Genomic DNA, 17977 nt, shown 5'->3' with positions numbered 1-17977 from the left:
GTTAGCAAATTGGCAGCAGATGTTACCACAAGTTCAGCGATTCGAAATTAGGTTAATATATTTTGAACAGCAGCTAGCTGGAGAGAGGAGCCATTTTAAAATGGAAGATGACTGAGGGATCAGTGTGGACTGGATGTCATTTTTATAAACAGCAATTAGAAGGAAGTTCTATCACCTTTCAGCTCAAAACCATGGTAACAGCCTGACACTTTAATCATCCTCAGTTTCTTCAAGGCTCTGATTCTACTCAGACCTGCACTTCCTGTTCTGTTGACTGAGCAATGCGGCTTGTGTGATTTTAAGGACATCATTACAGAGCAAAGGTGATTACTTACTGCATGTGTCCCGTGGTGCTCTATCTGCCACGGGCAGCCCTCCAATCAAAACAAATTACACTTCTATGTATAGAGTGAAGCCAAAAATATTTGGACACCCCTTCAATGATAGTCTTTTTTAACAGAATTATATGTCATTGTAGGAAATCATCCCAATGTCATGGTTGGGGCAGGCCAGGTTATTTTTTGCTTTTTCTTTTCTTTTCTTTTCTTTTCAAATGAGATGTTGAAATTCAGGCTTATGGGCGCCTGCCTTGTTTCGTCTGCCTTACTGATTTCCTTAGTCTCGATTCCAACTCTGATTTTCTGTCTGGTTCTCTGAGAAGCCTTGCCTCAATCTCCAGTATGACAATACCTGAAACCTAAGAGAAGGATTTACCTGAAATACTCACCGGCCTGCTCACTCTCTACCTGCTCTCCCACTTTCTGTTTTAATGCAAGTGATTTAGCAAAAGTATTGCAGTAACAGTTTAGGAATTACACCAATTTTTATACATAGTCCTCAATTTCCAAAGGCTCAAAAGCAGTTGCACAAACTAATTTTAAATGTAAGGATTGTTTTTAATGCTGGCATAAAAATCCTGTGCGGTGAATGACTGCCTGAAGTCTAGAATCAATGGACATCATCCAGTTCCTCACTTGAGATGCTCTACTAGGACTTTATTGCAGCAGTCTTCAATTGTTTTTTGTTTCGGGGTCTCTCTGCCTTCAATTTTCTCCTCAATAACTGAAAAGCATGTTCTATTGAGGTAAGATCAGCTGACTTACTTGGCCACTGATAAATATCTTATTCCTTTCCCTTGAGAAACTCTTGGTTTGCTTTTTCAATATGTTTCGAGTCATATTCCATTTGCACTGTGAAGCTCTGTCCCATCAGTTTCACATTTGGTTGAATCCAAGCAGAGTATAACACTGTAGACTTCAGAACCCATATTGTCACTTCTAACAGCAATCACATCATCAATAAACACTAGTGGTCATGTTCCACTGCCAGCTATATACGACTATTCTATAACATAGCCATCACCATATTTGACAGCTTATGTGGTATGCTTCAGACCATGCACGTCTTCGCTCAGTCTTCATATTTTTCTCTTCCTGTACATATTCTGGTACAAGGTCATATTGGTTTTGTCTATCCAAAGATTTTCTGTTTCCAGAATTGGACAGGCTATCTTCTCACACAGTCTAATCTGGTATTCTTGTTTTTGAGTGTAAACCCTTTGAGTTTCCTTTAATTGTAGACACTGGCATTGATAGCCCTACATTAAGATGTCATAAACTGGCTTAACCAGTGGTAAAAAATGCACTCAAGCCTGGAACCCAAACAAGGACCACGGAGAATTATTTTTGCTTTAAGTCCTTTATTTACATGCTCAGAGGGTTGTATGAGATGATGAGGGAGAAGAGGGGTTGTTGGAAATCACTCAGATTTTAGAGGAAGCGTGGGCTACAGGGAAGACAGGAAAGACTTAGTCCTAGATGATCTTTTGAACAATTGACACTTGGAGATTGTCCAGAGACAGACAATTTAGCCAGGAGAATTTACTTGTAATTTTCCAGGGGGGAGATCTAGAGACAGGGGTGCCACCAGGGATTTGGGGCCCCATGAAAAAAATATCACTTTGGGGCCAACCTTAATATTGCAAACCATGCCAACCCTAAAAATATAACACTTTGGAGACACTGATGAATATTTTGCTTACACACAGAGTTTTTGAATTCAAGACATTTTTTGCATTTTAATATTTTTAATGAAAATATTATTAGATTTTTTTTGTTACATCACCTTACATCAAATACAGTGTGTAAAATATATGCAGAGCAATATGCACTTCTTCAAAAACTATGCTCTGTTTATGTGGGTTAAAATGCATTATTAAAAAATGATTTCTAAAAAAAACAAAAACAATTAGACAGTTTTACCTGTCTCTCTTTTCTTTTCTTCTTCTTTTTTTAACTATAGACTTTACTTTTAACAAAGCCACCCCCCAGTCTGTACGGTACAGACTGTACCAAACCATATTATGAAATAAAGAGGGGAGAGGCAGGATCAGAGACTGACCCTACCTCCCCCTGCCTTTGTTGCCAAGAATGAAATAAAGCTAATGAGGGAAATAAACGTGTTCATAAGTACCTTGTGAAGAAGACTTTATTTTATGGTGATAGGCCAATAATTTTTATATACATTTTTATATAAAAAAATTTATATAAAAAAAGACTATTTGACTGTTTTCCTTTCTATGGCCGCTGCCAATCACGGGCGCGTAGAATCATCATCAATTTTCTCCTCTGTCCAGAGGGGGGAGAGGAGGTCCATGGGTCTCTGTGTCTAATGAGAAAGGAGCTGTCAGAGGATGAGCAGAAGGGTAAGTGATTGGGATTAGTATTCAGAGAGTGCTTGAAGAAGTGACCAGCTCTCCTTAAGCTCTTATTTATACAAAAAATGGAATCAACTCCAGATCTCTAATTTGTAATGAAATAACGAGAAGACAGGCCTCACCTGGCCATGAAACAGCATGTCACTCAATTGCTCAATTACTTTTAAACGTCTCAAAAAAGGAGACTATATTAAAGAATTCCCTGTAATTCCTAACACAAGTTAAGGCAACGCTTATGTTGAACCCAGGGAATTAAAGCTGTAGATTTGCACATCAGTCACACATATTAAGTATTTCATTCAAAATCCATTGTTACGGTGTTGGAGATATAAAATAATAAAGAAATGTCATTGTCCAATGCCAAACATATTATAAAGAACACAACAGGTGGCAAAGCTGGAGTATTGTTCAGAATTGGCTCATTTACATATAAGATCAGGGTTTCTTCTAAATGTAACCTGTAAATTACAATTCCCCCAAATGTACGCACTGCACATAATACACATAACTGTGTGTTGGCCATGAAAGAAATTATAATTTACTAAAATTGGCTTTTACTTCCAGTGCACACACAAATGTACTTTTAAGTTTTGATTGTAGAAATGTTTGTTTTTTTTAACCAGAGTTGCAGTTTTCTTTGAAAAATGTACGATGAAAAAAAAGTTGAAGAAATGCATTTCATGGGTTGTTGTTTTGATTAATTAGAGGAACAACTACAGCAAGTAGCCAAGTTTGAAGGTTTTGCAGAATTCATTGCCTTGTTTTCCCCTCAGAAAATAAATTGTCTTTAATTAGTCATGTATAAACTAACTTCAGATTAATGTCCTCTTGCTGTGTCATAGACTGGAAGAACTTTCTCAGATTCTGGGAAAACCTTGACACACGTGGATGACAGATCTGAAATGGTGAACTTCTGAACTGAGTGAAGTCATTCTGGTAACTCAATTTGCCATTCTCTTTTATCACTACTATCCATTCATATGAGGTATTTAGATGCTTCCTCCACCTCTAACCTTAAACTGCCTCTACAGGTCATCTCAGTAATGAGCCATCTGGTCCTTCCTTCCTAATCAGCTATCCAAGGCTATCTCATCCTCAGCCCAACACAAAGTTATTCTCTCCTTGCCATCTGGCCTCCATACCCAGCTCTGTCTCAACTCTGCCAGCGATTTATGCCCTCCTGAGGTGTTTCGTCTTTTCACTTGCACATAATTGGCGCCCAGATGAAAAAAATGATGTGAATGCCAGTTTTTATTAGTTGCCAGGCAGGGGTCATTGTTTTTACACCATTCTTCTCCTCACCAATGACAAGGAAAAAACTATGCCTTTACACTGGCTAAACGGAAAACCCTGCACTATGTTAAATTCAGATCATAATGAGTACAGTAAAGCAATTAAAACCAAAAATGTGGATCCAGGTCTTTTAAGGGCAGTTCTGAAATTCTTTTCTTGCCCTGCCTGCAGTCAACAGACCACTGCATTCACCTTCACCATGACTCACTCCTTATATTCAATTCAATTCGATTCAGTTCATTTTTATTTATATAGTGCCAAATCACAACAGTTGCCTCAAGGCTCTTCAAACTGAAAGCAAAGGCCCCGCAATGATAGAGAGAAACACCAACTATCAAACGACCCACTCTGAGCAAGCACTTTAGCGACAGCAAGAAGGAAATACTTTAATGGGAAGAATCAGTCTCAGAGAGGGGCAGCCATCTGCCATGACTGGTTGGAAGTGATGGGGGGGGGAGACAGAATAAGAGACACACTGTTGAAGAGGGATTAATAATAATTAATGACTAAATTCAGAGTGATGTATAAAACCAGTGACTGAAAAAGGTGAGTGAAGAAGAAATACTCATCAACGCAACAGCCTAAGCCTATTGCAGTGTAACCAAGGGAGGATTCAAGATCAACTGATCTAGACCTAACCATATTCTTTAGAAACAAAGGAAAGTTTTAAGCCTAATTTTAAAAGTAGAAAGCGTATCTGTCTCTCAAGTACAAACTTGGATCTGGTTCCACAGAAGAGGGCCTGAAAGCTGGAGGCTCTGCCTCCCATTCTACTTATAAGTAAGCCCGCAGTGTGAGAGAGAAGTGCTCTTAGAGAATGTTTGAGATTAAAAGGGAGGTTCGAGATTGGCCTATAACTAAAGATAAACATAAGATAAAGATTCCTAAACTGTCGTGGTACTTGGGTATTGTACAGTAAAACTGGAGGAAAGCTTACGTTTCAGCAGACTACCATACATACATTTTTACTTGGTTACGCTCATCATTCATCCACGAAATTAGATACAATAAAATAGCAAATATAATAAGATAGCAAAAATAAAAGTATAAACATACATAAATACAGTTCTGCTAAAAAAAAAAGATATTGCACTTTACAAAAGAAGGATATTACACTTGTTGGTGGGTAGCAGAAGTCGTGGAATGTGGGTGTTATTGAATATTGTGCCATGTTGCAGCTGTGGTGTTTTGTACTAGATATATTGTTACATTTGGCAGCATTGATAAACATTGTACTGAGTATTACACAGGAATATTGCAGACAAGGGGTGGTAAGTGAAACCCAAATAGCTGGGTGAAGTGATGTCTTTTTAAGTAACGGTTTAGTTTACTGCGATCTGGTGACTTACAGAAAGGCAAACTGCATTACAAAAAGTTACAAAATATATTTTGCATAAAAATTTTCCCTATCATTGTTAAATAGATTAACATTATTACTGCATATGTTTAGAGTTGAGCTCATTTACTTGAATATAAAGTTACTTTAATAATATATAGTTGGCGCTAGCGTCCACTCTCCAACATTATCAGACTTTTCCTTGCTGATCTAATAAAGCAGTTGTTAAAAACATCTCCTCTCCTCACTAATGGTGGCCAATGTGGGTAGCAAGAGGACACTCATCTGTTAAGATGCTTAAATACTGAAGCTTGTTTACTTGTTAATGCTAGCTGTGTCTCCATATGAGGCGCAGACCATAGCTGATCTCAGAACAGTAAAAGCTGAGCGAGCAGCAGCTCACATAGCAGACAGGTCTAGCCCGGATCTGGTGTCAAGCTGACACTGCTGGCTGACTTCTGGCATGGTAACTGCTATGTTATCCAGATATGGGCCAGCCCTGGCGTAGATAGCTCTGTTTTTGTGATGGCATGCCACATCTGGCCTGATTATGGTTTGGTTTATGTGGCCCAGGCTCATAGAAAACAGGTCTGGCCTGGATCTGGCATCAAGCTGGCACTTCTGACTGACTGGTGTCATGGCTGAGTGTATGTCAACAGATGTGGGCCAGGTGTGGCAATGATGGCAATATTTATGTTACTATTTACCTATTTTAGTTAGAAAACCCAAATGCCATTTTGCAGTAATATACTGCTATGGTAGCCAATGTTTCAAACGCAGGTTTGACAGGTTTGACAGGTTTGTGAGTGTACACTCTAGCTCAGGAGGTAGAGCAGGTCACCTACTGATCAGAGGGTTAGTGGTTCAATCCCTGGCTCCTCCACTCTGCCTGAATGTGTATGAATGTAGTTAGGAAGCACTCAGTTTAGAGAAAGTGGGTGAATGTTGTATAGAGTGCTTTGAGTGATCTGCGAGAGTAGAAAAGTGCTGTGTGAGATTCACTGTCTGAGTTTTGTCATCTTACTTTTGCACTATTATGTTCTGGCACATGTTGTTATTACATGGCTTGATTAAGGTACACTTTAGGCTGACATCTGGGGCCAGAGCTGAAACTGTTCTGCCAGCACAGGGCCAGCAGTGTGTCTGAAACTGGCCCATGGCTGCACACAACTTACTCATGGCCCACATATTGCAAAGAATGACGGCCCTTTGGTGGCCCAGATCTGGTTTGCCAGAGGTAATCCACACATAGGCCAGCACAGTGTGTCTCCAACTGGCTTTGTGCTGGCCCATGTATGGGCCACCTCTGGCAAACCAGATCTGGGTCACCAAAGGGCCGTCATTCTTTGCGGTATGTAGGCCATGTGTAAGCACATTGTGTGGGCCAGATCCGGGCCATACCAATTTTGCTATGGGGGAGTTTGCCACGCAGTCTGGTTTCCCATCAGATTACTGCCAAAGACCTGGGGTTTATCCACAACCCACATGCACAAAGTACAAGAAAGAATCTCCTGGCCTCTCCGCTAGCCCCCAGTCATTGTGAGCTGTACCTGGCTACACCCTCAGTGACAGAGACATTTTTCTATAAGACTGAATTAAGCACAGCTTTCAGCGACGTGTAAACGATGGATGCACATATTAACTGAGAGGGGATTAGCTTTATTGCAGCGCTGTCTGAGATAAAAGGAGAGAGATCGCTTTACTTCGGAACTGTTTCATTCGTGACTATTTTTAGATTTGACGCTTGTCCTGACTGAACCTGGTTTAATTACTGCCACCTTACAGACATGTGGTATGTAGGCCATTAATAGAAAGACTAATATTTAAGATCAAAGTGTTAATTAATGGTAGGACTTCTTTGAGTGTGAGTATGATTGTTTTTTCTCTAATTGTTACATTTTTTCTTGAAGAAATGTATTAAGTCACAACTAGTTACTGTGAGAGGAAAGTTCAAAAGAGTGCTAACTCTTTGTTACCCGGGCTATAGTACCGAAGAAAAACATGGGGTTGTTCTTCTTTTCTTGAATCAGTGATACAAGTAAGATGTCCCAACTTTAGGAAAGCCTTTGTTGTTATTGTTATTTTTCCTTTGTTTATGGAGCAACAAACTCTTTTTGCGGGCTAAATAAAGATCTTCTAATTTAGTGAGATGCCATTTCCTCTCTAACTTACTGTTTGTCTGGTTTAAGGCGCACGTTTGAGAGTCATGCATGGGAGTCAAGTGCTTTTAATTTGAAGCTTTATTTTCAGTGGAGCCACAGTATCGAGGGTCGTATGCAGTGAGGATGTAGCACTACTAATGAGATAACTGACTTCTGTGTCGGCACATGGTATTGAAGAGCGTAACAATGGGGGAATTAAACATCCTTAATATAATCCTTAATATCCTTACATTTAGTTTACTTTCTGAAAGATGCCTACTGTACTGAAATGTATTCCCCACTGCTGTGTGAATTTTAAAATGTTATTAAGAGAGTATAGCCCTGTAGCCTTGTTCATCTTGCTGACGTAAACTCTGTTTTTGAATTAATAAATGCATGTCATGGCTGTAGATACTTCAATGAAAGTGTTCCTCATTTGGTGAGATATTTTCAGGAGAGTTTTTTCCCCAGAGAAGAGAAAGGGAACCTTAATCATCCACTTCAGTTGCCTTCCATAGTATTCCCATTCATTGAACTTGCAAGTGCATTCTTTAATTTTAGGAAGTAATCAAATTGTTGTATAAAGTCCTACAAGTTTCCACTAGCTCTCAGTTTTCTTTTGTTTTGTTTTGTGATAAATAATGCATCCTAGGACGTGTGTGTGTGTAAAAAATCAATTAATTGATCAACAACACTTAATGACTATCAAGCCACAAGCACAGAGCTCAAGAACATTTTCAGTCTGTTGATCAGGTGTTCAGAACGTTGCCTTTTATCTTTTTTATACAAATGATATTAAGTTGCGAAGATAAATAAAATAACTCGAAGCACATTTTAAGCTCATCAACGTATAATTATCTAAAGAATATACTGATATTATTCTTGTTGATGATCTCAATTAGATTTCAAGTTAGTTCTTTCTTCTTCGTTGTTTTAATGCAGGCGATATGTAGGACTTCAATTTCGTGGGTCTTTTTGGGGTCCTTGACGTGGCATTAATAAACAAAGATGGCGGTGGCGTTTACACCTTCGTTGAACTTTACTCTGAATTAAAAACTTTGTAGTCTTAAGTAATTTGAGTATTTCCTACATGTGTCTCGTTAGGCGAGTTGCAAAATGAGCGGTTGGGCCGGTTTTTCAGACGAGGAGCTGCGCAGGATACAGCAAAAGGGTAAGCTAACCTTTCTTGAGAGTCGGAACACTCAGCACTTCATTCTGATATTTTATTCCTACTTCTTTTTTTTTAGTAGTAACCATGGTCACGTGTACTTTTCAGACTCTACTGTATCTGCACCTCCAGTTCGGGGTCGAAAACCAGCTTCAGGTAACCGGAGTCGGCAGCAGTTGCAGCGAGAAAGAGCCCTGCAGTCAGCAGCCCAGAAAAACGTAGGAGCCGAGTCACTGGTTCTTTCACGCGAACAACAACTCACCAAACCGTCCCCGAGGGAAGAGCCTAAACCCACAGCCCCGGCGACAACACCCACTGTCAAACAAGAGGTGCAGCAGAAGCCCGCTATAATGAAGCACAATGAAAACGACCAACCGACTACAGAAGAAGAAACCCCAGTGGTTAAAGAGCTGGATAAGCAAGAGATTGAATTGTTAGTATGATTTTGTTCTCACGTGCACTGTAAAGATGACAGGTAAACTGACCAATATTTACATAGTAGGTGTAATACCAGGGTAGCAAACATGCCCAAGTATGTAAACATAATTGTGTGTTTTCATGCACATGCTGGGACATTCTGTGCTCTTCTTTGAGACTGTATCACAGTGAATCAAAATATACAAATAGATCCAAAATTTGTTGGACGAAAACACATTTTTTGCAGTTTTACCACAAAGGATTTTAAAACAATCAAGACGTGATTGAAGCGCAGACTTTCAGCTTTGATTAATAACATTTTTAGAAAAATTTATCATCAGCTGTTTAGAAACCATACCCATTTTTATGCATACCCATATGGAAAAGATATATATAAATCTTATAAACTTTGTATCTGTCTTGTGTGAAACTTGTATAAAAAGCATATAAGTGTGAAAACAGATATAAGATCCCTTGAAAAATTATATAATGAAACTTCTATGTTTTGGATACTTACTAAAACAATGTATGAAAGTAATGCGAAAGTGGCCACTTTCATGAGTAAATCACATATAAGTTTTTACTATTTCTTTTCCGTATGGGTAGTCCCCCATATTCAAAAGCTCAAAAGCATTTGGACAAATTTAATTTTAAATATAAGGATAATTTTTACTAATTGGAAACAGTCTTTCTGCATATTTTTATCTGGTTGTCTTTCTGATACAAATTCATGCTGATTTTATTTAGCCAAAGAATTAATTTTCAGCAGGCTCTTTCAGATGTTTTTTTGGTAAAGTCTACTCTGGTCTTCTTGTTCTTGAATGTAATTAGTAGTAGTAAACCTTTGCATTTCCCCACATAAAAGTACCTCTTGATTTTAGACGTTGATAATAATACCCACCTCCTTGGGAGTGTTCTTGACTTTGTTAGAAGTATGCAATGCCCCCTTAATAATGTAGTGCTGAATGGGTTATCACGTAACTCCTCCGGCCAGGAAATGTTGACATTGTTGAATGTTGACATTCAATCGTGACATTGATTTGAAATCATATCAACGGACTCTAGTTAATACGTCTTTAAAAATAAAAGTCTAGGAAAGTTTTTCATATATAAAGCTAAAATTTCACAGCAATCATTATATATGTCATTGGGTTTCAGAGACAGTCCTGCAGAAAATGTTCCAAAAAGATTAGTAGCTGAAATTATCCTTCTGTTAAATCCATTAAAATAAATTGAAGATCTGCGCTTTGGTCACATGCAGATTGTTTGATCCAAAATCCACTGTGGTGTTGTACAAAGAGAAAACTGATTTTTTTTTAAAAATCTCACTTTGTCCAATAAATTATGGACCTAACTGTAATTCTGTATATTTGGTTTCTAGCAGTGATTTGTATCATTAATGTGTGTTGTGGTTTTGCGTGTATCTGCAGTCTATCTGGGTGAGAAACAAAACTTTAACTTACCACAGTAGATGGCTCCTCTCTGCCCCAACTTTGCGGCTGGATAATTAGCACTCATCAGTGCTGTATCAATGTTTAGTTAATGTTCTAGTCAAACATAAAAGTGATGGTTGTGGAAAATAAACGCCTGTGCTTCTGTATAGACAAATCATTGGAAATTATTGATTTCCATGCTTCCAGGACACAGGACTTGTCAGGGTATCCTGTCATTGTAACAGTGGCTGTGGATCCTTTGGTTCCTGTGGGTTTCCAAAATATGGCCTCTATGGAACAGACTTGTTTCAGATTTGGAACAGATTTAGATGTGTGTAGTTTGGGAGACCTGTAAAAACTCTGGGTTCTTTGTCCTGCTCCTTTAACGCTTCCTGAGGAGTGTTTTTTGCACTGCAAGTGTTGAACTTTCTTGCAGAAGCAGGACGATTTTGCTAGGGACTGTTGTTCTCGTGGAGGGTGTGGAGCCTTGGTTGGTGGGTGATGTGGATCAAAGTGATATCCACAAGAATGATGCATGATTCTTTTGGTTATCTTTGGCTGTCAAAGCAAGCATATTATATGATGCATGTGATTTGAGTGATGTATAAATGACAGTACTGTCGGTCTTGTACACATGTGGCTCACATTTCATTAAATTCATGCATACTACCTCAGCACTGTCCACATCTTACTCAGTTTCTCTCTTGGATGAATAAGGTTTCTCTGATTCAGATTCTGATCTGCACCAGATACTTGGAAAAAACGGAATCAGAATATCAACACACAATGATCAAAATCTTAATAATAATAATTTGCCAAACCCATACCATAGGGTGCTGTTGTGTTTGTAAATTAGAACGATTTTGAAAGACACTGCTCCTTTCATAATCCTGATGTTTTTTGTTTGGTCTTTCTGAGATGAAATTGCAAATGCATTTGTTTAAATTCTCATTTTGTGTGATGGCAGACGGGAAAAGACGCGTCTGGAGCAACTTCAGCAAGAGCAAAAAATCATCGAAGAGAGGAACAAACGCAAGAAAGCTCTGCTGGCAAAAACTATCGCTGAGAAGTAAGTGTATATATAGTTTCATTCTTTTGATCGTTGTTATGAACACAGAGGCTCAAAAGAGGCCCCCTTTAAATATCACTAGAGTATCAAGTCAACATGATGAATATAAATGTGCCTCAAAACTGCAACGATTAAGGTCAAGGCAAAAAAACAATATGTGTGAATGGTTTATTATTTTCCACAGATCCAAACAGACTCAGGAAGAGACTGTAAAGCTAAAGAGAATCCAGAAAGAGCTGCAAGCCCTCGACGACATGGTGTCTTGTGACATTGGCATCCTGAGAGGAAAGATAGAGCAAGCCAGTTGGGACTACTCAGCTGCAAGGTAGCCTTACCATCAGGAAAAAATATAAAAGAAAGTGTCAGTAAACCCTTTTCCACAGCTGATGTGAATTTGTCACAATATTAAAAGCACAGATGTGTTTTTAATGACTTCATGGCCCACCAGTACACTTATGCCCAATTCACACCTGGTACCTGTGATGCAATCACATTAGTTAGGTCACACCTTAGGCATTAGAATGCATCCACACATGCATGTCAGTTGACCAGTTGAAGTGTCACTCTCCACTAGGGATGAATATTGACAAATTTCCTTGATCCCAATGCAAGTGGCTGAAAATAAACATGGAAATGCCAAAACTGCAGTTCCTCCATTCAGCTGTTTTTGTTCAACTGCTTATCACCTGACAGTAACTCTGCGCTACAGACCATCCAAGAATTTTGTGCTAGTTTTTCCTGAGTGAATTTTTAATGATTTTTATTAGTCTTCTACATCGTGCTGATTAGCAGTACTGTGTATGTGAACCTCTGTAGTGAATCTGCACAGTTTAAAAAGGCAGACTGCTAAATAAACTTGCTAGTGTTATCCCTCGAAGCTTGGTTTAGCAGTCCACCATCTGATCTAAATACAGGCAGTCCTGGCTTTCAGAAAAATCATCATGGAAACAGCCATAATACAAGTGTCGATGATTCAAAATGCAGAGTCTGAATCGGTGGGTGATGTTACAGTGACTTTGTTTTTCTTTTAGATACAGTATGGATATCAGTGCCATTATAGATTGTGGTTATATTTCAGATTGTTGTAGACCATCAAAGGTTGTTTTTAATGTCAACACTTCATATGGGGCGATCGTGGCAGTTTGTCTTGTAATCGGAAGGTTGCAGGTTCGAGCCCCGGCTCAGACAGTCTCGGTCGTTGTGTCCTTGGGCAAGACACTTTACCCATTGCCTACTGGTGGTGGTCAGAGGGCCCGGTGGCGCCAGTGTCTGGCAGCCTCGCCTCTGTCAGTGCGCCCCAGGGTGGCTGTGGCTACAATGTAGCTTGCCATCACCAGTGTGTGAATGTGTGAATGACTGGTTGTGTAAAGCGCTTTGGGGTCCTTAGGGACTAGTAAAGCGCTATATAAATATAGGCCATTTACCATTTCATTTATTCTTTGCCCTGAGTCAGATCTATATATGACACAGTGATGAGAGTGGAGATAAATGCTGTGTGAAACAGCCATTGGAGCCTTAGCGTCACGTTGATGTTCTTCCTGGAGCCTCTCCGAAAACAGTTTCTGCTGTCATTCAATTTGTTGAACAGTAACTCCTAAGGGGTGTGTTGCTTTTTATTGCTTTTATTTTCAAAAGTATAAATTCTTGCTAGTACAGGCTGTGCTTTGAAACCATAGAAACACTGCCCCCTACAGTACTCGTGTAACCTTTCACAATATATGCACCATGCAGAGGACAGAACAGCTAAAATCATGAGTCATTTATCATGAAATACAGGAAGTTAAACCTGTATCTTGTATTATGGTGTTTTACTTTCCCAGTGTAAACAGTCTTCTGTCGTGTTGTGTTATATGTAGTGCCGACGTAGGACAGTTTTTCCAATTTCATTGTACTACTGTACTATGTATGACTGTGCAATGACAATAAAGAGTTATCTTATCTTATCCTGTGATATGGTAACTCTGTATTTGTCCTAGTTCATGAAGCTGCAGCCTGTCATGTAGTGACATTAGCCCTGTATCATTACAGGTGTTTGTATAATGAAAAGACAAACCCGACCTTCACACACTCGGTACACTGGATTCTGTTATGATTATGCTGATTTAGTCAGTTGTTAAGATGTTGCTGAGATGCAACATAATAGCTAGAGGTGAAATTTGATTTTTGGAAATGTTTGCCATCATCTGGTTTGTTACCACAGTGTTTCCAAACACCATGTGGTCTTCTGTCCTTTGCAATTAAAACAATATTTCTGCATTCAGACATTCTGAGAGAATAAGCATCTGCTCTCAGCGGGTTACGAGACACTGCCAGTACAGTCGGTTTTAGTTAAGTCACCAACTCTGCATGTCATTTTTTTGCATTCATTGAAGTGCACGGTGTTCCAGACATAATAAGCACCAAATGAAAGAAAATTTAAAAAAAAAACCTAAAGTATATGCAAGCACTGCTGAACTGACCTTTTTGTTAGTTGCCGAATAAGTAAAGTGTGTGTGTGTGTAGTTTCTAAACATTAATTTTAACAAACTTCATCATCAAACAAATCATCATCTTTTCACCGTCCATGAACTCTGGTCTCCAGTATTTGTCAGTCCCAGTATCAATGATTGCATTCTGTGAAGACATGCCCTCACTGTGCCTCCGACTGACTAGCGTGTATTGGTACAGTTAGATGGTTAGGATAAGGCAGAATGGAAGACGGTCTTCACGAAATGTGAGAGAGGAAAATAACTAATGCTGTGTGCTGTGACACAGAGAGCAGAGAACGTAAGCTCTGTTCCCAAAATGGAGAAACTTAAGCAGGCTTTTGATATTTACTCACTAAATGTAGAGTTCAGTAAGAATTGAAGTTATTAGTTACTGCGTTAACTTTATTTACTTGAGTCCATTATTTAATGTCACTATTAACAATAGAAACTGTTTTAGATGAATTGTTAAGAAATTACTACTTTTACTACTATATACAAGTCTTTGACTTCCTGGAACCAGAATGTGTTTATTTGTTGAATCATTATTAATTTAAGTTTGAGTTTTGTTTATTCTTATATAAATTCTCAGGATTGTTTTTCTTGAAAAATGTTGTGAACTCCATTTGTGTTCCTAAGTGGTTAAGGTTTGACAAAAAGCAGAAATAACAAATGAGCACATTTCCTAACACATTGGTCATATGACCAAGGATATTTGGTCATAGCACTTATGAAATATAAATGAACATACTTGGATCTTTTTCAGCACATATTCTAAATAAAATAAAACAGTTACTTATTCGTGAGGGAAATTGAGCTCAAAAACAGCATGTCATTTCTGAGTGTACTGTTTTGATCCTCTTCATGTTTCTTAGTCATTTTCTTCTCTTATTTCTCCACAGAAAGCGTTATGAGAGGGCAGAAGCTGAATACGTGATAGCCAAGCTGGACCTTCACAAGAAAACTGAGGTGAAGGAACAGCTGACGGAGCATCTCTGTGCCATCATCCAGCAAAATGAGCTGCGCAAAGCCCACAAGCTGGAGGAACTGATGCAGCAGCTACAGCTTCAGGCTTCTGAAGAGGAGCTGGAGAGGCAAAAGGAAGAGGAGAGGAGAAACTTAGAGGTGCAGAAAGACGTGGAAAAGGAAAATGGCTCTGTGGAGAGTCAGGAGGTAAAGGTGGAATCAACTAAAAATTGTGGACCTAAAGAGAAAGAGACTGTGAAGGAAGAGACTGGAGATTCTGAGCAAGACTGTAAAACACTAGAAAACTGTCTTCAGAGTGAATCTGTGGCTGTGTCGTGAGGCAATCTTAATATGTTATGTGCTCTATAAATATCTGTTATATACTGATGGGTGACAAATTGTACAAAGATGTTGTATCAAGTGTCTGTATCAAGGTGTTGACCATCACATGTGGGCAGAACAGCTGATGAGATTGTGGCGATCACTGCCACACCTCAGTCTAAAATGTAATGACTGTTGAGGCCAGAGCACACGAGTCACGTCATTGTTATCATCTAGTTAAACATGGCATTTGCATCAAATAACTTTGTACTGTAACTATGACAGAAAATTATTCCCCACAGCATAGTATGCCTGTTTAAAATCAATACTTATTTTATTTTTTTAAATTACAACTTTACACTGACAAGACAGACGGATCGCTAGCAAAGCATCGTTTCCAGATCGACGAAGGGGAGGGAGAAAAAAGACACAATACAAAGCGAAAAACACTTACAACATGATTCTCCAGCTGATAAGTTTCCCATGTTGGCATCCTTGACAGCCTTGGTTAATACAGAAGAAGCATCGTTATGTTTTGGGTTGTATTTTTGTTTTAAAAAGTCGCAGCTCATAGAAAGCTGTATGTTACTAACACGATTGGTTAGTCTGAAAAACTCATGTAGCGAAAGCTCACAGAGAACATCTGGTCTGATTTCTGGTGTTATGTGTTTCACACATTTTTTTTATTATTATTATTATTTGTGAGGCTGTTTCTATTTAACTGTTTAAACATTGAGAACTTTACCTCCTTTTGTTAAATAAAGAGTTTGTAGAATATTAATATATCGGGCTTGAGAAACACGAGTACTGTATCCCCGCTGGCTTTGAGTGAAATATTTAAAGCAATAGACTGGCCAGAGTCGTGTTCAGTTGCTGGGTAAATCGAAGGGTATCTTGTAGCTGTTATCTTCAGGTGTGCACTTTTATGTTTGTGTGTGCTTAAAAAGCAAAGTCCTCTTCTTCCAAACATGGTTTTCCATCACATCTCTGAGCATGGGTCGAATTCAGAAGATGAGTGTTTTTGATTGTTGTGTCTTTGTTGTAAAAGTGGAAGGACTGGTTGTGTTTACTTTGCAGAAAGCTGGCGTTTCATGCATATGGAGTGAGGCATTAATCATTAATCCCTTTCTGTTCTGAATACAAACTGTCGTGACTTATGTGTTGTAGATGACGCTATTTGCTGGTGCTGGGCTTGTATTTCACAAAGCTAGAACTCTTGTCAGTTCAGCTAAGGAGCAGTGGGCTTGCACGGTAAGGTGATATCTGTTAATGTATGCTCTCAGCTGCATGTGTTTCTGCATACTCCAAGCTTATCTTTTCTCTTAGCGTACATTTTTGACAGCGTGTCAGAAAATGTATAAGAATCTAATGTAAATGTAAATCTATGTAAGTGAAAATGACCAAAGTCTGATTCATTTGTGTGTTCAGAAAATACATAAAGGCTATTTAAATGGGGTAAAAAAATATTTTAAAACATCATATTTTAGAGATGTACAAAAGGGTAATATTTTACTAAAATAAACTTTTTTAAATTGAAAATATCCATTTGTATTTTCTTTGCGTTCATCTTTTTTGGTAGAAGGTTATCTACAGAACTGAAGCTTGCTGTGTGGGAAGGAATTTACAATGTGACCACTTTGGGTCTCCAATCGCTTTCTCAAAGTTTTTCAAAGTGCAGTGTTTTTGTATACTGCTTTGAGATTTTACAGCTCCCCGGTCACATCTGGCTGTCTGAAGGGGAGACCGTAAAAGCAGCTTTTTAATTAGTCGGAAGGTTTAAGTTCACAGAAGGAGAGTGACCACCGTCCGTCTGTCCCTGTAGAACCTCTAGGATTCTGTTCCCAATTACCCAAATGAACTAAAACAGATTATGTCATTTTTTTTGAGCATCCATTTAAAAATAAAATGTAATCTAGTGTACTCTCATATAGGCTATATAACTCGGCTATTTTGAATTGTGCATTTCAGGAGTATTGTAATTTTATGCAGCTTCATACCTCTATACTGATCTTTATACTATATTTAGGAGGAAAATATTGTCATTTTTAATCCACATAAATGACTCCCCTGATTCACACTATGTACACATAAAAATGTCTGTCATGTCACTTTGGTCTGCAGTAGAATCTTGAATATCCTTAAAGTAGTGTTTTCAAAGTTAATCGCTAAGATAAATGCCGTTTTCAAATATGTCCTAAGTCACAGCTCTTTATCTGTAAAACATTCTGAACTGACTCTTACAGACTTTAGAAATGTAGCTCAACTTGGACCGGCTGCATCATTAAATGCTGCTTCCATCTATGAGTAGCTGTGGCAACATGAGAGGGTTGGTTAGTCTGAAACGCTGTCACGTACCAAAAGCTTGCAAAAAAACATCCGGTCTGATTTGTAGTTTGTGTAGTCACTCAGTCAGATCGTTTGATCTTTCCAGGGTGAGTATTTCACACAAGTAAAAATGACATAAATAACCAGAATATACAGTAACTTTAGCAGCATGAATGCAACCATTTGGCATGCAATGCACAAGTCAGATTTAGATGACTTTATAATATCCACTTGCTCTGTGTACTGAAGGAATCACAGCACAAATATGACCCTAGTTTAGTCACACACAGAAACATGAGAATCTGAGCACACCTGACACAAACACGG

At 38.6% G+C, this 17977-nt stretch overlaps 1 protein-coding gene across 1 annotated transcript; it reads left to right on the top strand.

The window, feature by feature from the left end:
• Positions 1-8454: 8454 nt before the first annotated feature.
• Positions 8455-16864, top strand: gorab (golgin, rab6-interacting). Its single transcript, XM_085437011.1, has 5 exons — positions 8455-8657; positions 8763-9087; positions 11472-11573; positions 11758-11898; positions 14941-16864. The coding sequence occupies exons 1-5, from the start codon at positions 8603-8605 to the stop codon at positions 15341-15343; spliced, it is 1026 nt and encodes a 341-aa protein (XP_085293137.1). The 5' UTR covers positions 8455-8602; the 3' UTR covers positions 15344-16864.
• Positions 16865-17977: the final 1113 nt, after the last annotated feature.

Source organism: Copadichromis virginalis, linkage group LG17 (genome assembly GCF_057382275.1).
Source record: "Copadichromis virginalis isolate Kocher_CV1m ecotype Utaka linkage group LG17, C_Virginalis_male_GT1.1, whole genome shotgun sequence".
Taxonomy (NCBI): Eukaryota; Metazoa; Chordata; class Actinopteri; order Cichliformes; family Cichlidae; genus Copadichromis; species Copadichromis virginalis.
This window is presented reverse-complemented; position numbering and strand designations above follow the sequence as displayed.

What these genes read in the sequence shown, in the direction of transcription:
- gorab (XM_085437011.1), top strand. Translation starts at nt 8,603, where the DNA reads ATGAGCGGTTGGGCCGGTTTTTCAGACGAGGAGCTGCGCAGGATACAG. An exon ending in GCGCAGGATACAGCAAAAGG is followed by an intron (nt 8,658 to 8,762) that starts GTAAGCTAACCT and finishes TGTACTTTTCAG; the next exon opens with ACTCTACTGTATCTGCACCT. An exon ending in TGGGACTACTCAGCTGCAAG is followed by an intron (nt 11,899 to 14,940) that starts GTAGCCTTACCA and finishes ATTTCTCCACAG; the next exon opens with AAAGCGTTATGAGAGGGCAG.